The sequence below is a fragment of the Cygnus olor genome, chromosome 6, assembly GCF_009769625.2.
Source record: "Cygnus olor isolate bCygOlo1 chromosome 6, bCygOlo1.pri.v2, whole genome shotgun sequence".
NCBI lineage: Eukaryota > Metazoa > Chordata > Aves > Anseriformes > Anatidae > Cygnus > Cygnus olor.
The window spans coordinates 13,433,255-13,458,452 of NC_049174.1; the positions used below are offsets into that span (position 1 = coordinate 13,433,255).

The window sequence follows — 25,198 nt, forward strand, 5'->3', positions numbered from 1 at the left end:
TTCTGTCTGATTGCACATCTTTTTTCAGAGTAGCAGGAAGAATTTTGAAACTTCTTTGTCTGTGCTCTAAAGATAAATGCCAAGAATGTACCTCAAAAGATTGAATTAAGAAATAGTCTTTCTTTAATGTTTCAGTAAGGATTGTCATTAGTCTGTAAGGAAATAGTCCTGTTGACTACACTGCTTCAACTGGTACTATTGATCTATTGATTAAGACTCCAGGAAAAGGCTTCTTTTTGCTAAGAACTCATTAGTGAAATAGCTGCTTCCATAAAACTATCACAATATATAATAAAATCATTAGAGATTCTGCATGAATGCAGTTTTTCACTTTAAAAGTTGGGTTTGAGCCTTACCTAGCTTTGAACTTGAATAACAAAGTTAAGATACTCATTAAAAATAGCATCTATGGACAGATAGAGTTGAAGGCTCTGATCTTTATCAGATTGATAAATCAAAGGGCGTTTCTCCATCATTGCCTTGTGTGTTATTCCTGATGCAGAAATGCACAGATATCTTATTGAACCGTTCTCAGCAGCTCTTCTCAAGTTGCACAGCCAAGTTTGCAGATGGTCAACAGTGCTCTGTGCCAGTTTTTGACATTACACATCAGACTCCTCTGTGTGAAGAACATGCCAAAAAAATGGTAAGAACAAAACCAAAAATGTAATTATTTCTTTGTATAGGGTGAACTCTCGCCTGACAGACAGCAAGTTTACAAACTTAGGAGTTCATTCCCTTTTATTTTCTTAACAGGATAAGACATTCCCAATTAGCGTAAAGTATGCTGTAAAAATCTTTTATATACTTTTGATTATATAATGAAGTCCACATGAGAATATCCTTCACTGAAAGACATTTGACTCCTCTCCTGAATCAAGAAATAAGAAATCTTTGTGAGAGATCCTGTGGTCATTTTATGTGGACTAATTCCTGGCTCTTGGATCTGAATGTAGCATGAGTGTGTTCTGGTCAGAGCACTACTTCTCAAACAACATTACTACACAGGGCCCGAAATATTTTCTAGAGGAAATGTAGTTAACAATTACAAGAATAAAGATAATGGTTTTGCTTCTCCATTTACCTTTTGGTGACTAGAAAAGTTTTCTTTGATTCCCTTCAGGGGTCTGTGCATCCCAGAGGAAAAGCAGTGGCCTACAACAAGTTGAGAGAATACACAAATTAAGATGATGTCCTCTACTCACCTTTTATGCTCTCAGTCTTACTGAACAAAATTTTTCAGATAATTCACACACTCACTACTGTCTTGCCTTTTCTTCAAGGCAGTAGGCATAAAACTGCCCTTTTCATTTGTTCTATTTTTGGATTGCATTTTTTGTTGTTGTTGTTGTTGTTGATGGTTTTTGTCCCCTAATCTCCAATAATAGTGAATTATTGAGTTTTCTGGGTTGAAATGTGAGGGCTTCTGCTGCACAAAAAGGTTTGTATGGGCTGGTTCCCCCTCTCCCAGGCAATCTTTATTGTGTCTCTCAAGACTTACTTCTGCAGCAGATAAAATCCTCTGCCATTCCCAGTATAATGGCAACTGTAAATTAATGTTGTTTTGTTTCATTTTGTAATCGGCCAGTGGGTTGCTCTTCAAAAGAAATGAGGCTTCAGTTGCTCACCCGCACCCTGTACAAGTCCCTAGCCCTAGTGTGGTGTCCCTCTTTTATGGCAGTGGGTGCTTGAGGATGGTGGCTTCAGCTGCTGCACGCTAACCCCATTATTTGTCACCTCACCACAGGAATGCTCCCAAAGGTTACAGTTTTTGCTCGATTTGGTTAGGGTTTGCTATGATGATTTTGTTAAGTGACATTACACACTATTTACCATACCTCATGTTTTGGTCTATGTGATTTTTGCCATTGGGATCAGTGAGGAAGGAAACAGTTTATTTTGTGTATCTTGCCTGGGTTTAACTGAGCAATCTCTCTTGCATTATGTGTAAATGCATGTGGAATGACCGGGGCAAGGAAGGTAATATTTGTTCTTAATTTTCTCCCGTTGCTATTGTTTTATTCCCAAAGGACAATTTCTTGAGAGGGGACAGCTCCCGTAAAGTTCAGCACCAGCAGCAGAGGAAACCCAGGAAAAAAACAAAGCCACCTGCACTTACCAAAAAACATAAGAAGAAGAGAAGGCGAGGCCCACGCCGGCCCCAGAAACCTATTCCTCCTGCAGTGCCCCAAGGGAACCTCACCATGCCTGCCAGTGTCTCACTGCCAGTAGAGATGCCCCACATACGGTCAGTGGCAGCCCTTCCCCACTCTGCTCACTGTTAGCTCGAACACTGTAAAGGAGCTTAGAAAGGTGTGATGTTGCTGTGCTGATCAACATCTGGAGCAGTGAGATGCTTCAGGACTAGAAACTACATCTCCATGTGACTGTTGAAAAAACCTTAGAGTGGGTAATTTTAGATCTGAACAAATGTTAAATTTGATGGATGAAGTACCTTGCTTCTAATGCCACATCTTGTGTATTTAATTGGTAGACTGTGTAAACTTCCTAAAAGCATTTTTTTCTGGATGTTTTTTTTTTAATTATATGGGGAAACATCTGTTATAGTTGGCTATGCATTCATAGTTTTCATTTGGAGGAATCAAAGTTGAAAACCAAGGACTAATGGTACTTTCTGTACAGGAGCCCCTCCACCCCAGAGCTGAGTGCCGATGAGCTGCCTGATGATATCGCCAATGAAATTACAGACATTCCACATGACTTGGAATTGAATCAGGAGGACTTCTCTGATGTCCTGCCACGGCTGCCTGATGACTTGCAAGATTTTGATTTCTTTGAAGGTACCATTTTATTTTACTTTATTCTATACTAGTGTGAACACAGTCTGTGAACTGAAGAAGCAAGTATTTCTGAAACGTATGTTTTGAGGGATTGCTTGCTTTCCCAGAAAGGTAATAACTTCTAGACAAGGGAGAATGCATCTGCCTTATTGTTTGTTTGTGAGCTCTGAAATAAACCAGACTTTAAAAAGGCTGGTGTGTGTAGTTCACTGCTTGCTTTTACAATTACTGCTCTGTAAATCCTAATTGGTTTAGCTTTTTAATAATTCATTTTGCATTTTTATTGCCCGTCAGCCTTGCAGTTTAATCAAGCATATTCACAGTAATGGCATCTTTCTGCCATTGAGTGGGGCTGGAATCACAGTCAATATTGGCCTTTTATCAAAGGAGAAGCGAGTGAAAATAAAGTCTTTAAATGCATTTTTGAAAGTAGCTTTTGATCAGAACTGTGCATGAATTCCTGGATTCTAAAGCTCAGTACCTATCACAGGTAACAAAGAAATAAGAACAGCCCAGACTTGGGGGATGTGATTTCTTTGCTCGTTTTCAGATCTGATATGACATCAGTGTGTGTTTGACTTGAAATTAATTGTACTGATTATTTTTGTACTGATTTGTACAAATTGTACTGATCGTGTACATTTGAGGCTGTATGGTAAACAGAAGGGACTGCTTGTGTTATTGCAGCATTGATTTTTTAATCTAGTGAGTTCAGGGGGTATCTTGCACTGCAGTATGTGGAAGAGGAAGGGGAGAATTCCACAGGAGATGGAGGTGTAATTTCTAGTTTTTCTTACACTGCTTACCTAGTCAATGCTCGTGAAGGAAACTTTCTCTGTACTGCAAAGCCATTCTGGAAGCTTATCATACACTGCGGCTCTGTACTGAGCTCTCTTCGCCTTTGCATCCTTAGAGTACCAGTGTTGGGCTTACCTGAGATGAGTTTTCTAATTTCTGGTTGCTCTGTTTCTGCAGGTAAAAATGGAGATCTCCTTCCGACTACAGAAGAGGCTGAAGAACTGGAACGGGCCCTACAGGCTGTAACTTCTCTTGAGTGCCTGAGTACCATTGGAGTACTTACACAGACAGATGGTGTGCCAGTTCAGGAGCTGTCAGATAGAGGGATAGGGGTGTTCTCTACAGGTGCTGGAGCTCCAGGAATGCAGTCCTTGAGTCGAGAGGTTAACACGGATCTGGGGGAGCTGTTGAATGGGCGTATAGTACATGATAATTTCTCCGGTCTGGAGCTGGATGAGAACTTGCTCCGTTCTGCTACCTTGTCCAACCCACCTACGCCCCTGGCAGGGCAGATCCAGGGCAATTCTCAGCCCCAGCCAACGTCGGCCTTACTTCTGCCACTCTGATAAGCCAGAGTGGCCTTGGGGAGAGAGCCTTCCCAGGACAGTTTCATGGACTTCATGATGGCAGCCATGCCTCCCAGAGGCCCCACCCTGCCCAGCTGCTGAGCAAGGCAGATGACCTGATCACCTCACGACAGCAATACAGCAGTGACCATTCACACTCCTCACCCCATGGAAGCCATTATGATAGTGAGCATGTGCCGTCTCCCTACAGTGACCATATCACATCCCCTCACACCACATCCTTTCCTGGTGATAACTTGGCAGCTACCTTCTCAGCAGAGATGCCCATGATGGCACAGCACTTGCTCCCAACTCAGCTGGATGTGCCACTTAGCGGGGTGGTCAACCCCAGAACTCACTGGGGAAATCTTCCTGTCAATCTTGGGGACCCCTCTCCGTTTAGCAACCTTCTTGGTGCAGATGGACACCTCCTGTCCACCTCCCTGTCCACACCACCTACCACCTCGCACTCAGAGACCACACAGCCTGCCTTCGCCACTGTGACCCCCAACAGCTCCAGTGTGCTTCCGGGGTTACCACAGACCAGTTTCAGTGGCATGGGTCCTGCCTCCGCTGAACTCATGGCCTCCACCTCCCCTAAGCAACAGCTCCCTCAGTTCAGCGCAGCCTTTGGGCACCAGCTGAGCTCCCACAGTGGCATCCCCAAGGACCTGCAGCCCAGCCACAGCTCCATAGCTCCTCCCACGGGCTTCGCAGTGACCGGTGCCACCGCTACCAGTACCAATAATGCATCTGCGCCCTTCACCACCTCCAACTGAGCTTGTCTGCCTGGCTCTGTGCAGGTAGATGGGGGACCTGTGTTTTCTATCTTTCCTTTCTCCTTCCTTCCTTTTCTTTATTTTTTCTGTCCTCTCTTTTTTTTTCTTTTTTTTTTTCTTAAGAGGGGGTTAAGAAGAAAACCCCTGCTTCAGTACTGACCAGGGTTAGCCCCCTGTGAACCTTGCTGTAGCGTTCACATGTGCTTGTTATGCACCGGTGCTCATTTATTGCAGGCAGGTTCACCGTTCCCCAATAATTCCTTAAGGATACAGCACAGTTACTGGATGTAATTGATCTTAGCAGTAAGACCTAGAAATGGGAAGATACCTCAGATTACTGATGCATGTTACTGTTTCCTAGGGTTCGGATCAGTGCTTGCCATCCCATTAGCATCTGCTATAAAGTTTTCCTGTGGGCAGAAGTCTTGATTTTTATTTTTTAATTTTTGATTTTCTCTCTTTTTTTAAAAAACAAACAAACAAAGTTTTTTTTTTTTTTCCAAAGGTAGCATCTGGCATTGAAAACTTGGCTGCACACATTGATTTGAGAATGGTGCACTGAAGTCCTAAAACAAGACCATGGTTCCGGGATGAGTTTGACAGTTTCTTAAAATAGTGTCTTGACCTCCTCCGTGTGCGTGTGTGTGTTTGGGGTGCAGGGAGCAGCAGTTCCTTTTCTTTTGGTGAAGAAGTGGGAGTTATTCCCTTCCAGAACTGGTCACTGTTCTTACTGCATGCTGACTTTTGTTTTTTATGATGACGATTTTTAATTCATTGAGCAGCAAGGGGACCAATTGACTGGTTGCCCAGAAATCTGAAGGCTGATGCAAAGTTAGCCCAGGGAAAAAGAAAAAAAAAAAAAAAAAAAAAAAAGAAAACCAGAAAGATTGAAACAGAATCATGGTACAAGTGAGGATTCCTGTGCAGAAATTCCCTCCCTTGCTGAATTACTGTGGCCTTGTAGCATTGATGATTTGCCTTTTCAAGTGTGGCTTTGTCCCAGACTCCTTGCCTGACAGGCTGACAGGTATTTCCCAGCTGAAACTGGAAGAATTCGGTTGGTATTCTGCCCATCCACACAAGTCTAGTTCAGACCCTTTGGTAAGTTCCAAATGGATGCATTTCTCAAATTATTACTAGCTACTGAGACTTTCTTGGTTAGCTTTTTTTCCCCTGGGAGCCATATAGTTTTTGAGACACTTGTGGGATTTGATGCTCTGTACGTGAAGCTGAATGTATGTAAGGAACTAGCAGGTAACTATCAGTAGTCATGGCTAACCAAAAGAGAAAGCTCTAAAGCAAAAGAGGGAGATAAGAATTCCTCTTGTCTGCAGGACAGTTCTGCTTTTACTGCCTACCTGCTGAAGATAGTATTAAGACTCTTTGGTAGTAATTTCAGTTCTTAAAGAATGGAGTCCACTAGCTTTTAGATTTATTTTATTAATCCAAGGGATAACAGCAACAGAAATCCTGAGGTGTTTACTTGTATCTCTTTATCAGGAAGTGAGAAAAGAAATTTGCTTGTGACTTTATAGGGCTCAAACTTGCTACTGTACTCTGACTTGGACTGTAAAAGTAGCTTCTGTTTAATTAGTATAAGTCTCTAGTCTTCTTGGTTTGTTTCTGAGATGCAGATGAGAGAGAACAGAAAAACCCACATTTCAGTCTCTGACTGTAGAAGACATTTCCTTCTACCTTACAATAAAACATCCTACCTGCATGTATTCTAGTCTAATCCAGGAAATGGAGATACCAAGCACATGTTATAGGGAGGCCTAATACATTGTTTGAGCAAGGGATCATTGAACTAAGTTTAATTAGTATAGAAATACATTTTTAGCAGTCAGACCCACACCAAAATCTCTGACCCAAACCTCTCCTTTCGTCTTGTTAAGGAACGGAGTGTAAATGGGACAGGTCTTGTCTTTTCACTATCATAGCAATCATACTATCCCATTTCTTGAAAGATCTGTCCTCCTTAAACATAAAGGAGTATGGATGATGTGTATGTCCTGTCTGAAATTGCAAGTGTATGTGGGTGGAGGAAACAAAAATGATTTTGATGCTTCTGTTGTTATGAAGTCCTTATTTCATACTTGGTAAAATAGATCTTAATAATATAAGCCGAATATTTTTAAGTGGTGATTTAAATATGTTTGTAACATTTAAATGTTTTTAAATCATGTAAAAAGTTGAATTGAAGCCTATGAAATCCTGCTTGTGATTGTCCTGCTGATTGAGGAATGCCCAGTGGTATTGTGAAATGAGGCAAATCTGACAAGGCATTTATTTATTTTTGTATTATGTTCCCCACACTTTGTTCAGGAGACAACTGTTTGATTTGCAAATGATTTTCCTTGTGTCCATATACCTTCTTCAATGTGTTCTGGATGACTGGCTGAAAAAGAGTGGAGAACTAGTATACCAAATGGTTAATTCTTTAATCTGCTTGTGTATTCATGTCATTTTAGAGGATGTTAATTTCTTAAATTGGTTTCAGGACTTTGGTCTTGAAATTATTCTTGTGCCCATCAAACTCTCCAATGAAGCTGCAGCTAGTGCAGATTAATTTGCCCCACATTAGATTTCTCTTTCTTAGCAAGTGCTGGGTGGGAAGGAAGGAGAGGAGCCTGAAGTCAAGTTCTGCTTGCTCACATCGGTATAAATTTCCGAGGAGCTCTTTGGTTTAAGGTCACTGTGTGTTTGTACTGGTGTAACTCAGAACAAAATTCAGCTCCTAACCTAAGCATTGATTTAGTCAGGAAATTTTAAAAATTGTCAAAGCTACGCAGGTTCATAATTCCCATTTGAAATCAATGGCCATTATGTACCTGTATTCCTTTAAGGCAGCCTAGGATATCAACTCTCTTCCCCCACTTAGACTTCAGTTTTGTATATCCCTAGATGTCTTTTCCCTGAAAAGTGACTACGTAACATTTTTCAATGAGCAAACTAAGTTTGCAATAAAGCTGCACTATTAAAAATAAACTTCTGTTTGTATACATTTTAAATAGGAATCCCTCTGTCCGGTCTGATACAGAGTTCTGAAATGGGCCACCACTCTTGCCTTTTCCTGGTTCACCTCCCATTTTTTCACGGCCAACAATACAGCCTACCAAGCAGTTAGGGGGTTTTGATCTTAGGTTTACAGGGCGAATTCTGCAGGTGGGCTTCTACACCAACACAACTCATTGAGTTCAGTGAATCAGCGTCTTAATGTTGGGTATGAGAGACCCAATTTGAGAGTTTGTGCAGCCAGAGATGTTTCACACCTCTTCCTCTGGGATGTACTGCAGGTCTAGTTAAGGTAGTCCTTACGGTTGCTATTTATGTGGTTCCCTAATAGAGTCCATGCTCTCTTGCAGAGGTTTTTGAATATCATCTCCTCATACAGCAATTAGCACTCTAATCACCCTTTCACCAAAGAGTCAGTGTAGCAATTCAGTCCATTCATTTGAGATGGTCAATATCTATCTCGTCCTTTACCTGTTAACAAATTGAATAAAGATAGTTTAACTTAAAAGTTAATTTCCTTACATAAGATTTCAGTTTTAAAGAATAGAGGGGGAAAAAAAGAGGCCTAGAAAAAAATGCCAGTAAGATTGGTTTTGGTTAATAGCAGCTCCTCAATTAATCTTTGTACAAAAGTGTAAGTACTGACAGAATGACACGTAATGGTGTATGGAGGCTGGTCAGAAGCAGCCTCATGTTGGCCTGGTGTCTAAGACATTGTTAGACATGCTTTGATGTTTCCTTTCACTTAGGAAGATTTCATGCCAGCTTTGAGGGGAGCTGTATGTACTTTGATACCTCAAGGCTGATTTGTTCTTGGGCTTTGTAATGGCTGTGATGCAAGAAGATGGAAAAGATGCTTTGTGTTGTCCTCTCCTGCCTTCCAGTCCCTCCCAGGTTCTTGCTTAGTTCTCTTGTTGGTAGCAAGCTTCTCTGTATCTTTGGGCAGAGAAGTTAGTGAAACATTTGAGCTGATAATGCTGAGGGGTAGCACAGGTGTAGGTCTGCCTCTGGCCCTGTGGAGAAGACTGCAACAGCTAGATGTCCCACTTCACCCAGCAGGCTAGCGAATGAGGAATCATACCTCTCATTTGCAGACATTGAAAAATGCCTTGAAGGTTACAGCCTGTTAGGTAAAAATCAGAGATGGTGTCACAAATACAAATGCAAGGAAAAAGATACTAACAACCATCCATAACTGGAAGGAGAAGCCAAGGGAAGTTGCTGCTTTTTTGAAGAGGGAGGAGCTGTTAGTTCAGAAATTTGGAAGCCCTGATGTAAGCTGTTAGGTACAGTCTGATGCAGCTGGCTCCAGGACACGGCACAGGCAAAGGGCCTGCAGCTGAACATGCAGACTAGTAGCCAAATTCATTTTGGAGCTTCATTTTGCTGTAACCACATCTAAATGCAGTCTAGAATTGAATTGGCTTGCCAGGGTCTCAAGAAGAAGTAAAATAAAGCCTGTAAAGGTGTCTTCACTGAGAAGTTGGCCCTAGTGGTTAAAAACATGTGGAGTTGGTCCGCATCCAAAACTCCAGCTACTCCACCTGTTGCTGCAGCAGCATGGCTGTTGCATTTCACTGTAGGCCTCGGCAGCGCTGATGAACACCAGCTCATCAGCAGAAGAGCCAGGTCCTGGTGTCGACTTTTTGCAGACTCTGGAGGGCAGGGACAGTGGCAGGAGGAGTTTTCGGACAGCTTAACCTACAGTAAGGTGTTTGTGTGGGTGTCTGGGCAGCTTTCCTGATGGGATATTTCTTTTTGCTTTTATATTTTTGCCATTACATGTGAAGGGCAGTCTCCTCCTAGTGTAGGTCTTTTGCAAGGCCCTATGGTGATGGAAATACTAAATGAAGGAATAAGTTTGGGCTAATGCACCGACCATATCTTTAGGTCTTTCTGATCTGATCATACAGTTGTTCTGATCTTTTGGGTGACATTTAGTAGTGGGGTGTTGTGGGCTGCTTCTCTTATCTCCCCTCTCCCCAGTCCTTTGTTTCCTTCCCCTCTGCATTCTTCACCATTCTTTTTTTTTATTCTCCCATTCTCAGATACTTCTCCAATATAAGTAATGCCAACCGGTAAGTCTTCTGTGGCTTGGTCTTGAGCGAATGTGACTGTAAAACGAAAAGGAGGAGAGATTCCAGCAATTCATAGCACGCGTTTTGGGTGCTAGAACGACCTGAAATATTTCTCAGAGCAGTGAGTAAGATCTTTTTTTCATAACACAGTGAGTGATATGTCATGAATTAGATGCTGTGCTGCCACCTTGATCCCAGGAGTGCACACGTTAGCCGTGAACGTGTAGGCATTTTTAGCGAGCATCTACCTTTTCACAGATTCCTCTTGTTTTGTGAAGTGCATCAGTAGAAAATAATGAAGAAAAATTTTAGGTGATTCTTTTTAATAACCTGCATGAAGAAGTCCAACTAGAAGTAAGGACAGTTGGTGGAGAAAAAAATCTATATTTGTGTTTACTATGCTTAAACCTGGACTTCAGGTGAGGTCATGGTCATCAGAGACCTTAGTTCTATCAGCTGTATTTTGTTTTTGTCTTTACAACTAGACAATAATGTTGTTGGAAAAGAAAAGTTTGGGGAAGAAAGAGGAATTGCAGAAGAAGTGTCTTGGAACAATTTTCTCACTTATGTCTTCAGCCACTTTAAAAAAAAAAAAAAAAAAACAACACAAAAACAGTGACTTGGTTTTGGGAACTTTTTCCTTTGCTGTTCTGCTACTTGTCTCATGCTTGTTTAGTTCTTTGCTTTTCCCTGTTTTATTCTGCTTCCACATACTTGTTCTCTGGCTACCTTGGAATAAGGTGACATAGTGGAAGCATGAGAGAAGACATTGGGTTTGGCTGTAGATGGACATCAGTAGTTGGAGATGTCTTTCTTTTTCCATCTCCTTAAAGTAAGTTTTCAGTCTTCCCTGGCTCACAGAATTCAGTTTGGAAGTGAACAGGACGAAATTCAGGCTTTTGACCTTAAAACTGTACATAGACGATGTAGAAAAATGCATTCTTCATACTCCTTTCCCTTGCTAGGCCCCCAAACACACAGTGAGTTATACAGAATACATGCGTATGAACTTCATGCGCATGTTGAACTTGGTCCAGCAACGCTATTGTTTTACCCAATTTCTGTCTTTGTCAGCCGGTGCCCACTGAAGTGAACTCTGGATAGGTGGTATCCCCAGATATCCTCTGGAAAACTTTAACTTTGGTGCAGATTGCTCTAATGTAGCTGACTGCTATGTCATTTGCTTCTACTTTGGAGTGGACTGATTTACCCTGAAATGACTCTAACCTGCGTCTCAAAGCGTAGTTGGTTCCAGTGAAAACAGATTCATTCTGAAGTGACAGACAGTTCGGTTCTCATGCAAATACCTACATCCTACCAGAAGGGGTTGAACCAGTTTCTCTGACAGTGATTACCTTCACTGTACAATTTTGGGTATGTCTCAGGGATTCCTTGTGGAAATAAGGGCAGTTAACAAAAAAAAAAATAAATAAATAGTTTTAAAAGTAAATAATAATTTAAGGTAGAGCGTCATCTAAGTGAGAGCACAAGAAAGAGAAATCCTTGTTCAGTTTTCTAGTCCAGTGTCTGGCTTAGGGACTCTTTCTCTTCTCGGGGCTCTCATCTCAAGTTCAACATACAGAATCTTTTCATCACGCTCAGCTTTAAACTTTTTATTTAAAGATACCCTTCCCCAATGAGCTTTCAGAATACTTATTGTAGATTTTAAGAGAAATGGTATATTAATTTATGCTATTAACATCACCTCATAAATTATAAGTTTTATACTAAAGCTGTATTGAGTGTAATGAATTATGTTGCATATGTGTTTTTAATAGCTATAAAATTATATACAAGCTTTTTTGGAAAAACAAACTAGTGAAGCACCTTTTTACACTGGATCTTTGCCGTGTCAAGGTGTACAGCTATTCTTTGCTACCTTGCAGATATCTATATCTATATCTATATATAGATATATATATATAAATAAAATAAAATGGTATCCTGTATCAACAAAGCATAGAACTCTTTTTAACCCTTATATTACTGTTCCTATAATTCTTTTTAAATTTTATTTGAGTGTTACATTCTGCAATAATTTATCTGTGGTTTGTACCTATGATTAGAAATTTAGTTACAGGGTAAATAGATCAAATTAAAAAAATCCAACTACTGTAGCTGGAAGTTGTGAACCAAGTTTGTAAGACCTTTTTTTTTTTTTTTTGTAAATGTATTTATTTCCAGTTAGCTCTGTGAGTTGGAATTTGAAAAGTCAGAACATTAGGAATCTACAGTGTCTTATTCAGGAATTTTTCCCCCTCCTTTCCTCACAAAAGGAATTCCCACTGTGACTTATAAATAGAATTAGACTGCTTGTGTGCATGTATGTATTATATATACACACAAAAAATATGCATTGGGGGGGATGTATGTGCGATACGAATGTGTATATTGTATGTAGGTCATAGTTTTGTATAGAGAGAAGTAGTTGAGAGGTGATGGAATGTATTGTAGAAATGTGATTATTTAGTAGGGGGTTATTATGTCCTCACTGTTGTATAAATAACTCAAACTCTCTACTACATAATCTTCTGTTATAAGGCTAACTCTGATATCATGTCAATTTTACTGTTTTTTAAATGAGTTGCATTGAGCCCTGTTTAAAATGCCATGAAAATACCAAGTTCCCAAAGACAGCCTTTAAATAAAATAAATGGGGGAGGAAAAGGGATGGGAGAATTGAGTGTTATTTTTCAGAAGAAATTCAAATGGGAAGGTCTGTATTTGGTGGGATGGTGTGACAGAGGAATTACTTTATTTTTGCAAATTAATACCCGAATTTCCCATGGTCTGACGTAGAAAATGTGGTCAATCAGTTGTACTTGTGTTTTCAAATTAGGTTGTAAGGGGTACTGTTTATGGACTGATCTCCATTCTGTAAAAGTGTCTTGTTTTCAAAGTAGATTCTTTTCTCTCCTGAAGGTCTTTGTATGTATTGATTTTTGCCAAAAAAAAAATTGCTGTTGTGGATTGCAGAGCAATATATACTTACAATCCAGGGAATTTCACTTGTGCTGTGAAATTCTGAATTTAATTTTGGCCACTTAGCTTTTCTCATAATTGGAGAAGCAAAATTTCTTTATGGGAGTTCTCACTCAAAACTGTGAGGAATCAGAAACACTCATGCTTTTGCTTACTCTTCATACTGTTCATCAGTTACAATATTTAGGCTGGAGAAAATAAAAACCTAATTGTTATTCATTCATACAGTATCACTTATAGTGATGGTGATCCTGGTGACTTTAAAATCTGTTTAGAAAAACAGAGCTTCCAATATGGCACAGACTTTTTTTTTGAAGTTTTTTTTTGAAGTGCATTTGCAAATTGAATGTCAATGTTTTTGTACATCCCCCTCCCTCCCAGTATGTTGGTGCCCCCAGACACAGCTCTCCCCCCTACAATTTCTTTCTTGCGCATGTGCATGTATGAGTGAACAGGCAGGGAGGTGGAAGTTGTCAGAGGCCTTCTCATCGTTTGGTGGTAATATGAGAGTCAGCAGCATAAATCTTTATGCCTTTATGGGGAAAAATAGGCCCATTTTTGTGTATACCTGTACAGAGAGAGATATCTGTATATGAGATGTTGGTAGCACTTTGCTGAATGTGGACTTGCCCTCATGATGTACAATAAATACATGTGAATGCAATCGATCTAAGTCTATATATACAAGCATACAGATATGTAGATGGAATATATGTAGTATCACACACACTAGTTGTAACATGAATAAGTGTGTGAGCTAGAGAGAGAGACTATCTGTGTAGCCTATGTGTAAGAGGTAAGCACTTGTGCCAAACAAGGTGGTTTTAATTCTTCTGAAGGATTTGGATGACATCAGTGATGGGTCTGATCTTGGTCACCATTGGTTTTTTGTTACCTCAGCCCTCGAAGTCGAATTTCCTTGATACGCTTTTGCTTCTCTTTATATTAATACGTGTTGAGGCCTCTCGCAATGCTGACCTCTTCTGCTTCGCTGCTTCATTGCCTCCATTTCAGCTCCTCTTTGCCCCAGTATCCCTAAAGCTTATCTTGCTGGCAGTAATTGGCTTTAATGGCCCAATCCAGCTCTTCTTATGCGTTAGGGAAATTCTCTTGGTGACTGTAGTGGCAGCTGAATTGGGCCCTGAGCACTTGCTTGATCTTAGGCAGATTTTTCCAGACACTCAATAGTGCTTGACCATGGCTGTGATTGATTTGCAGATGAACACGAGCTTTTCTTAGAAAACTGATGCAAAGCTACCTAGCATATTAAAAGGTTAACCCAGCACCATAATTTAGAGGTGAATACTCAAAACTAGAAAAACAAATCATCTGAAAAAGGTCTTAAATTTTCAGCCCCAGGGAGAAAAGGGAGCTCAGTATGTGTTTCCCGTAAGGAAAGCAGCAATCAGAAGGCAGCCTTGTGCTGTGTTCCGAGCAGTGGTGGTGTCATCAAACATATCAAGAGAAACACAGCTCGTTACATTTTATCATTAAACATTTTAAAATGAGCTGCGGAGTTGACCATTAGCATGCTAGTACTTTGCATCTCATGTGTATTGAATGATTTTGCTTATGCAAGAAAATTGTGTTAAGTATTTTATTTTCTGTTTTCTGGCTAAATTGAGTTCCCATATCCTTTTAGCAGAAAGCAGCTGTCAGAAACCTGCTCAGTCACATGTAAGCACTGTTGAAACTCATAGCTAGCTTACGTTTCAGTTTCAATGGAGAGCGCTGTTCCAGTTCTGTCATCGAGCCCTTCCTGCATTCCACACTTTCAGTCTGGGTATGGCACTATTTTCTTGGCCACAATTCAGCCATGGAATTTTTGTCTTCCTTGCATTTCCATTAGAAAAAGGTAACTGATGTACTGTTCCATCTGAGCTTTCATGCAATCATACATGACAATTTCTATGATACATATGTTTGGGCGTGTGTATGGGTATGTCTGTGTACTGTGTGTGTATAATACATATTTATATGCACACATATATTACGCTATTTCAGTTTATGTATGTGGAGAACATACTCATTGGTTCTCTCCTGATATATACTCATGCATACGTATATTAAATATGTATATAGAGTGTAGATGTCCTGCATATACATGTGTATATGTTATGAACCTTGGTTGGCAATTTTTTTTATTTTTATTTTTTATTTTTTTACTTTTTACAAGTTGCTGGCCCTTATGAAATATTTTCACTGAGGCTGCATTATATAGAAGAAATGGAGAAATGTGTTATCAAAGTTTTATTTTAAAAAGGAGACTTAATTATCTAAAGCCATTTGTAATTGTCTTTTGAATTTTTACTAGGAGGGTTGTTATTAAAAAAGAAGAAAAAAAAAAAGAAAAAGGAAAAGAACAAAAACAAGCAGACAAGCCCTTACTCCCACCATCACTTAGATGGTCATAAGAAAGAAATGGAAAAACAAATTCCTAAGTATTTATTTCATTCAGGGTTTTCTGAGGCATACTATAATCACATTCTGCCCCATCCCCCTTTTGTTCAAATAGAATTAATGATTCATGGTGTCTTTTACACAGCTTTCCCCATTACTTTTCCCCATTACTTCTTAAATCATTGTTCACCTACTAAATTTAGTAGTACTGATAGAACTAAGGAGATCTTATTTCTTCTGTCCTTTCCAGGAAAAATACTAGTGCATCACTATTGTGTTACATTTTAACATACTTTGTGGAGGATGGATGTTTTTATGAAGATGTCTGTAACAAGTCTTTAACTTATTTAATGTGAGAAGCCTTCATTGGAATCTGTTGTTTGTTTCCAAAGAGTTTCTGCAACTGTTTTTTCACCATCATACTAGGTAGTTATTCCCTTCTTATTTGATGCCTGAGGTTTTAGGGTTTGGGTTTTATCATTGTGTATGTTTTTTTTTAATTTGCTTTGCTTTGTTTTTAAATTCCCCAAAATATTTATCTGCAAGTGGAGAAAAACAGATGTCAGAGTCCCAACCAATATCCTTTTTGCAATTAACAATAAATATCTTTGTCCTAGGTTTAATGAAAGAGAAGGTGGCAAATGGACAATCTGAAGTGCTTTAGAGGGAATGGTCACTCTTTTTAAGGCTGTCTCAGAGAAGTTTGTGTTTGGTGTCATTTTAAAGGTAGCTTGATCACACTTCGATATCAGAAACAGCCTTGTAACAAAGAGCCTCGTACAGTTGTTTGGCCACTAGAGTTAAAAGCATAAAGTTGCAGTGGGAAAGCAAAGGTGAGGCAGTGTAATTGAACCAGTGAATTGTAGCTTGCAAACGTAACTGATTTTGAAGTAACTGCATGGTAGCAAGGATTAGCAGTCTCTTACACCCCTTCTTTGTTCCCTTTCATCCCTGACATGTGTTCAGCATACCGTACATTGGGAAAAATAAACAACTTGCTACAGCAAAGCTAAATCCACCTAATGACTGCTTAAAGGGAACATACAAACTTGCATGGCCGCATCCCGTACCGCGGTGTTAGCTGGAAGACCAGCTAATGGGCACAGAAAGCCCAGTTGTGTCTGCTTCTGTGGACGTGTGCCGCTTTTGGAGAGAGCAGAGCATGGGGGTGTCTGAGGAGAGCGGTCACTCGGTGCAGTCCCAGCAGCGACAGCAGCTCCTGGCGCTGCTCCTGGTGCCAGAGCGCTCGCCAACAGCACTCCAGGGGCGGGCAGGAGAGCTCCTGTTTGTACTTTCCCTTTAAATAGGAAAAGTTGGCTCACGTGTTCCTCATACTTCTCAATGAATGTACTGTATTACCATAAAAAAAAAAAAAAATCAATGAAATGATAATAGATTGGTCTCCTTTTGTTATCTGGTCCTTGTTTAATTTGTTTAAGGGTTTTTGTATACAAAAGTTTACATTTTTATGTATATTTTTCTTGTGTAAAAACTGATGTAATATGTGTATAAAACACTGTATGTATTATCTGTATATAGTGTGACAAAATGATTTTCTTTCTTTCTTTTGGATGTATTAATAAAACTTGCTGTGAAGTAGCTGTGTTTTCTATGATGAAACCCTCTTCTCCAAGCCATTTTGCTAACTCCCAAATTGTATGAATATTGCCCAGGCTGAAATCTAATCCATAAACTGTTGTGGGTTTTTTGTTGCTGTTGTTGTATTTTTTTTAAAAAAATATCCTAAGTACAAATGTCCTTTGGGTAGCAGTAGAGTCTGATTGTGCTCTGGTTATTCTATATTGCTTTTTAATAACATTAGCTAATTAGTTTTGCAAACAAACTGGGGTCTTCAGTCTCACTCCTGATTCTAATTATAGTGCTTTCTAGCTCTGGATTACTGACCCAGGGAGCAGGTCCTCTTCATCTTGTTTTCTGTTGTGAGCTGCAGAGCTGTACTTGAAATATTATTTAAGGGGTATATAAGACAAAATTCTATCACATAATGTTATGTTTTCGGGGACTTAGATATATATCTGTTTCATCACTGAAACTGGTAAGTTGCAGTTTGATGCTGAGGATGCCACTGGGGCTGCCTCAGCCCCAGGCAGGATGGCTGGGCAGGGGTGCATGTGGTGGCTGCTGGATGCATAGCATGGGGAGCCCTTGCTGCCACGTTTCTGACAGGGCTCTGCATGAAGAAAAAGCTGCAGCTCCTGCCATGCTGCCGAGGCCGTTGTGAGCTTGGCCACCTTGGCTGTACAAAACTTACAGAGCAGTGGCCGCTCTCTGAGAGCAGCTTTTCCACGGGAGCATGAAGGATGTGCTCTTTTAACCAGAACTGTGCTCTGGACACTTTGCAGTTAAGTAGATGGTTGCTGCATCTTCCTTACAGTATTTGTTTTGTGAAGTCTTCCCCTTTTTCCTTCTGCCATGAGGGTATGTGCTGCCACTGATGTTTGCTTTCCTAGTCTCCTTCCCTAGTGCATTTGGACTTGTCTTGCAAGGGAGAAGCAGTCACGTCCTCAGTGTGACCATGCTCCAGGTTCTGATTTTCATAGGCAGTCTCCATTAGTGCTGCTCCGATCATTAGAATAACTATTAACAGAGACTGATGATGAGAGGATTCAGTAATGTGACTTTTCTTTTTAGAAAAAAAAGTGTTTTCAAAAAAAGTGGCCCAGCCATTCAAGACAGTGCAATTAGAGCTGCATTTTGCAGTGTCTGATTGTAATTCAGGCTGAGGGTTAAGTGGTGACAGTGAATGATGTGGTCTCCCATGTGAACATACACTGCGAAGGTCTTGCAGCAAAGGCTATATGGGTTTATGCTGTAATATCTTACCTTCGTGGAAGACAGGAGTAGCCCTTGAAAAGACAACAAAATGGTGAAAAGTGGAATAATTGATTCTTACGGGGGAAAAAATAGTTACTAAAAATGTGCTTCTAACAGGACAGCAAAAGTTGCTATTTGGTGTAAGATTTAGGGCCACAATGAGAAGTAAGGAGGAAGTTAGGAAAATGCAGTCTTTTCATGGGGAAAGACTTCCCAGCAGAAAGAGCTGCCTGTGCTTGCGTCAGGTGTGCTCCAGCACGGGCTTGGGGAGAAATGCTCCTGTACTGAGTAAGGCAGAAACCAACTGAATCACCTGAGTGGGTTTTTTTCTTCTTTTTTTCTTCCAGCATTTCCATGAGCAACAAAGAAATGCTCTTAGAAAATGGTTGCATGACTCTCAGCCTGCAACTTTACAAAAGCAGTCGTTTCTCTAGTGCCGCATTTCAAAACACAAATAGATTTTATTTGAAGTATCAGTTCAGGAAGAATGTGGTACATCTTTCATTGTGTTGTGCCAGTCTTCTTGAGCTCTAACAGTAGCCTTACAATAGCTGGCAGTTATTTTCTCAGGAAAGCTCATTTAGTTTGTGCTGGAAAAGCAGGTGACAAGTTTTGTTACAAGAGCAAGTGTTGCTCTCATGTTCAGTGAAGTGATTGGAAGGAGAAACCTTGACTAAATGTGGGAGCTGGCTTCCTGCAGAGGTGAAGACAGCCTCTCTCTCTTCCCACATGGCCACGGCAATTGTCCCATCTGCAGAAAATAATGGGACCGATCTTCCACGCTCCCTCCTGGGTCCTCCTGCCCAAAGACAGGGCTGGTGTTCTACAGCTGTCAAATGTGAACTGGAGATGTATGATGCTTATTTAAAGGGCTAGGAGGTGATTGTTTTGTTTACTGCCATGAACTTCAGCCCAGGAATGGCTGCCTTGTTTTACTGCTATTGCTAATTTATGGCTTGTAGAAGGTGTCAATGAATAGACTTGGTAAAACTGAAGTGTTGTGTTAAAATGTCCCTGAAGGAAAAGGGGCCCTGGGTCCTTTTTGCCCCTCACATCTCACTGGTGGAGGCTGACAGCCACCGGTGGGGGGGAGTCCTGTCACCCGAGCTTAGTCTGGCTCTGCTATCTGCTTCTGCTCAGCTTATACACCGGCTTCAGGTCCTTGCTTGTTCAAACGTACAACTTAAAGCTGTGCAACGCTTGGTGGAAGAATACATACACCCCATCACACACCCCCATACAAGCGGCTGTTCCAGGGCCTCTTGCAAATCTGATCTTCAGGGCTTTCTGTACTGTGACACCTCCTAGGACACGGACAGGGCTTAGGCTGCTGATACAGGCAAAAATGCTGTCATGCTGACCAGTATTTTCTCATAGCTCCCTTGTGTTTCCTGTGAGGGTGTAATGGTCTTAGCAACTCCATTTCCACTCACCTTTTGCACCTCCTTTGCATGCAAAGGCCTCCGACAACAGAGAGAAGGCCCTTGGGGGGGGTGGAGCTAACCTCTGTCTGAGGTACTCTCCCTTCGCTGTCTCAGAACTATAATCCTTCGTCAACGCATCCCAGCATTTCCCTGTTAAAGTTACCTGTTGTACTGCTCATGCCATAAGAATACATACACCTGCTTCATGGCTGCACAAAAACCTTGGTTTCAGAGCCCACACAGTTTGTTGTCTTATTCCTGGCAGTGACCTTATACCAGGTAAAATGGTGCCAAGCAGGAAGTTGTCTAAAGCACCATGACTGTTTCCCTGTAGCTTTACAAAGCTCTTCTACTCTTCATAAAGACTATTTTTCCAGCATTTCTTCGTACCTTGAAGTGTTGGAGCATTTCTTTCCAAGCTGTGCCGTTCTTGCGCTGTGGCTTTGCATGCACTGAGTGGCAGTGCTCATTAGGAGATGTACTGGGCCCAAACTCCAGCTGAAGGAGTAGGAGCAACCCTGCTTCCCTCAGCTGCTGCTAAAGCATCAACAACGACACAGATACTTATTTATGTCAGATACGGGCCAGTACTCTGCCAAAGTTTGATTTTGAACTGTGGGTCTCAATTACAATACTGCCACATCAGCAGAGTTGGTCCACAGCCGTGAAAGTGGAATTTGTGAAGAAAAGGATGCTAGAAGTCTTCACGAGTATTTTGCAAAGCAAATATTGTCATCATTTCTACACCAAGCCTGTGGTATCCAGTGACAACTCCCCATTATCTCTCCAGGGCCAGGATGGTGGTGCTGGTCCTTCCCTGTGCTGGGAGACCTGGCTGAGGCTGGGGGCCTTGAAGGTCTTCCAACCAGTTTTGAGTAGGTCTTCAAAATCATGCCTTTGCCAGATTTTATTTTCCATTTGCTAATAAAAAATATGCTTTGCCACCACCGTATTAGGAAGAACTGAAGTGGGATGGGGAGAAAGGTTTGAGGGGTGCTGCTTTCTGGATGCATGCAAACAGATTAAATACGGGGTACGTGAGGCATCTGGGTTCCTCTGTGCACATTCCTGCTGCCTGTTGGTGCAGATGTTTGAACTTGCTGCCTGAATCCAGAGCAACATGTATTAGCATCAGCAGAGGCTGTTTCCCCAAGTGTGTAGGCTTCTATAATTTTTACTCTTAGCAATTTGCATGCATTTGCAACGGCTGCTTTAGTAAAGAGCTTTTTCAGTCCAGCTGAGTGTTCGAAGTCAGTAAAGCCACTTGACTTATATCTGAGAGCACTTGGCTTTTTTTTTTTTTCTGCCCCAACCAGTTTAATGCCTTGTTTAGTCCTGCAGAAATTATTTTTCTGTTAACCAGCATTTGCTCAGTGGAGCCAGCCAGCTACCTTTGTTATTAATCTCATTCTTCTGCTCTCCCTTGGGTCCTGCTGTTTAATATAGCTTTTGATTTTTTTCCTCCTTTGTTTCCCAATGTTTTGCCCGTTCAATATAATGTTTTTGTTTTGTTTCCTCCACTCCCTCAGATTACAACTAAAATTGCTGCTGTGGAGATTCTGGTGAGTAAAATTAGATTCTTAGAGCTCAGAGCTGTTCCTTGCCAGACCTTATCCTCCTCATGCAGCTCTGTTGTTTCTGTCAGTTCTGCCCAGGTACATGGCCATGCCTGGCACAGCTACTCTTAGTACCCGTAATTATGAAATCAGAATCAGTCACAGTCTAGTACATAAGTATGTTGTCTGACTAGACCCCTTCAATGACGATGGAGATGAGGATCTTGACAAGTCATCTTTCCCGCACTTTTAGAAAAATTAACCCAAGCCTCTGTGATATTTTGCATGCCTTGCAAAGCTGGCTGCCTGTAGCAAATTTCCTGTCATGACATGCCAAAAATGATGATGCCTTTATCAGACGCTGTTTCCCATTACAAATACTTTTAAAGCTAGCAGTCCTGCTAGCATCAATCCATGTCTTGCTGCATTCACGCAGGCATCGTGCTGCAGCGAGCAGCACCCTTCATAGTGACTGTACTTGGCATCCTCCTCCTTGCCCACCGGCTGCCCCTGGCACGGGCACCCTGCAGGTTTTGCACTGCTCCCCTGAGCCTGCTTCAGTGCAGCCCGGCTCTTGCTAACAGTGTTCTCTGCTTGCTTTGGCCTCATGTCCGAAGCTTTGCTTTGCAGTCTCTGGAGCTAGCACAGACAGAATTTTTGACCCTCTTGCTGCCTTATCAGTCCTCCCATCCCACCTTGCCCACCCTGTCCTGTATAGGCAGCCAGCAGGCTGTGAGACCCCCTGGCAGGAGAACAGGTGCATTTTTAATTAGCTCCCCTCCATGTTACTCGGTGGCTGAGATTTGTACCTGTGGTGTGTAATTCTTAAATACATCAAAACAATAGAAAAAAATATATTTTTACTTTGGTCATGAATGCCATGAAAATAAATCTACTCATTCATATCACTCATAATTCAGCCTCGTTTTCTCTGTTTTTCCTGCAGCTGTTTGGGACCTGACTTGCTGTGGAAGGTGCTGTTTGATGGAAGGGATACACTGATCAGAGCAAATGGCATCAACCTCTCACACTCGGACTATTAAGTTTTATGGGTTTTCTAGCGAGATAAAACCAACACGTCCTGTTTTATTTTTCATTTTGGACATCATTCTGTTTATTTTTCTTGCAAGGTTATATACCAAGATAAGCATTCACAGAGGTTTTTGTTTACTCTGGGAAAATGGCTTGGCAAAGGAAAGTATTATTGTACAAGGCCTGCATTGTAAAATCAGTTTGTGGCTGTTATTTTTGTGTGAAGGATGTCACGCTGCTAACAATATAGAATTAATTTTTCTACTTCTATTTTCAAGCAGGTAATTCGCTAATGATTTATGTAGGGATTGTTCCTATCCATTGATGTACTGGACTCCACTTATAGTAACCTTACTGTCATGGTCCATGCTTGAGGGAAACACTGCTCTGGGGTGGCAGCAGAGGAGGGAGGCACCAGTTAGATGAGGGCAGCAGTCAGGCGCTCAGCAGAGCCCCATTTCAAAGAATATATTTCTAGAATACCCTTTAAGATACAATTATATACTGCCTGAGTTTTTAATAACCAAGGCAAAGCCATTTCTGACCTGCTCTGGGTTTGCTCCGGAGTGGCTGTGCTGGGTCTGCCAGTGCGCGCCCTGCAAAGCCTGGGCACGGCAGGGCTGCTGAGGGGCAGGACGGGGCTGCTAAGGGCCAGGACGGGGTGCCAGAGCTGGCTGTTCTTTCTGCACCCAGAGACAGCACCCCACAAAATTCCCTGTGGTCTGTGCGGAGGCTGCCACATGCAGAACTGATGCTCCCCAAGCAAGAGCAGATAACGGGAAGCGCAGGGAAGTGGAATATCTTTATTATTTTTTTCAAGGGGAGATTCTCTTTCACTTTTCATTTCCTCTTGCGTTTCCTTTTTGTATTTGTGCTTTAACATTAGGTTTGATTCTGTCTTGATAGCATTCAAGTGAAGGCTTACGTATTTCATCAGGATTGTCTCTTGTTTCTGGGGCTGAAAGTCTTAAACAATATGAAGCAGTCACAGCCGCATGCACATCTGGATGCCTTTCATCCTCTCCAAACAGGCACTTTCCTTTATTCCTATTCACCCTCATTACTTAATTTCCTAAAGAGGCTGCGGCTCTATAATGCCTGAGTGACGTGTGTCAAAATGTCTCACTAGGTTCTTCCACTATGTGATAATTCAGTATATCCTGTTTCCAGTGCTGAGGAAATACATTTCCTTCGCTCTAGCTCGTTACGCTTTAGGAAATTGCTTTTCTTCAATTATCCTGACAGCCTGGGTTTTGACAGCTCCAGACTCACTGGGTAAGGCTCCTGCTGTCCCCACAAACACATTTTTTTCCTTGAGACTTCCCTGTCTGTCATCCATCATGTCCTGCCCAGAGAGAACCTCTTATTTGGGATGTTTCTTACCTCTGCCAATGGAGATTTGGTGTCAGGACATGATTTACGATGCTGATTCTGAATATTTGCAAAAAGCTATTTCATTGTCTCTCCTCTGCAGAAAGGTGCAGTGTTGGTTCTCAGGCTGAAAGAGATCTCCACGGGTGGACTTGTATTGCCCATTCCTGCACTAAGGTTACTTTTATGGCCAAGTTTTATGAAAAGAACGGGATCTTAAAGAGAGCATTATCAAAGGTGAACTGCAGGGGAACCCTCCTCAGCACTGCCTAATCCAAGAACCGCCTAACCTGCCTGGAGGACAGCCCATGGATTATCTTGCAGAGCACTCTTACAAGGGCTTTCATTTACAGTCCAAAAATCCAAGGTCTGCATGCTGCTTTCCTCCCTCCTCTGCAATATTATAGTGTGTAGGGAAAGACGGGGTCCCCTCCCAACACCCTGAGACCCAGGGAGCTGACGTGGCCTTTGCAGTCCGAGGTTCCCCCACCGCCCATTTTTCCTTCAGAACTGTTTCACTCCACAAGCCTGTGAAGCATGGCTGCAGATCCTTACCTTTCGCAGCGGCTGCCCTGATGCAGGCGATTGTCTGTGGTTGCCAAAATCCCATTTGCAAGTAGAGGAAGCCTTCCCCTTGTTTTCAGTCAGCTCTAGAAGATGAGTTTGAAACAGGTACCCCAGCTACTCCCCTTCCTTCACGCTCCAAGAACTTGGGACAAAGTTTCAGCTTTCCTTTTTTAACCGGTCCCACTGGTGGCACTGGGTTCTCCTCCCTTCCCAGCCGCTGTTCTGAGTGTGCAGCTCATTTTCAGGCGCCACAAACCTCTCCAAGCTGCTTCTTGTCTCATTTTCCACTTTGGACATATCTTGGCACTTCCCCATGACAGTCTGATGGGAGTGAGGCTTTGCCGGATGAGTGTGTTGCTTTCTGATAGATTTCTTTTCCTCCTTTGTGACGAAAAAGCTCCTGTTTGGTATTTGTCACCTTGGCTTTCCTTCAGGTGAGAAGACAAACCCCCCAGCAGCACTTCCAGTGTCATTAGGCTGTCAAGTAAGCAGCTGCCATGGTTGTTCTGGGGACAAGGCACTGTGCCTGTCCGGCTCTGCCAGCAGCATCAGCTCTGTCCTGCTGATGCAGCTCTCCCATGTGCTCTGTCAGGCTGCCTTGCTTGGTCCTGGCTTTGTTTGCTGCTTTGTTGCTGCTTTTTCAGCCAGCCTCCAAACCTGCAGGTGCGCTCTCCTGTTGACAACTCTTTTGCCTGCAGTTAAAACCAGACTGTGGAGAAAATTAACAGCACCTGCAAATTACGTGCACTTACATACCGTGCGGCTCCATCTGCAAGTACAGTCGGGTATTTGGGGATCGCAGGCCTGTGCCCTCATGCATGTGCGTATCGTAAGCACACCAGCAGCTGCAATCCGCTCAGCAGATGTGCTGGCCATGGACATCATGCATACCGTGCAAACACCCGGTGTCGTGGTCCCTGCCGAAAAAGCAGCTCTTGCTCTCACCCTGCCCTCCAGTGGCTTTGGGAACAGCTCTCTGTGCTTCCCTTCTTGC

The 25,198-nt window shown here is 41.9% G+C and overlaps 1 protein-coding gene across 1 annotated transcript in view; it reads left to right on the plus strand.

Moving 5' to 3' along the window:
* Window positions 1–17,015, plus strand: part of INO80D (INO80 complex subunit D) — a 44,834-nt gene extending 27,819 nt beyond the window's left edge. The window contains 5 exon segments of the mRNA XM_040561382.1: window positions 513–646; window positions 2,031–2,248; window positions 2,644–2,801; window positions 3,777–4,112; window positions 4,115–17,015. Coding sequence (XP_040417316.1) covers window positions 513–646; window positions 2,031–2,248; window positions 2,644–2,801; window positions 3,777–4,112; window positions 4,115–4,944 — 1,676 coding nt within the window. The 3' untranslated portion in view covers window positions 4,945–17,015.
* The last annotated feature ends 8,183 nt before the right edge of the window (window positions 17,016–25,198 follow it).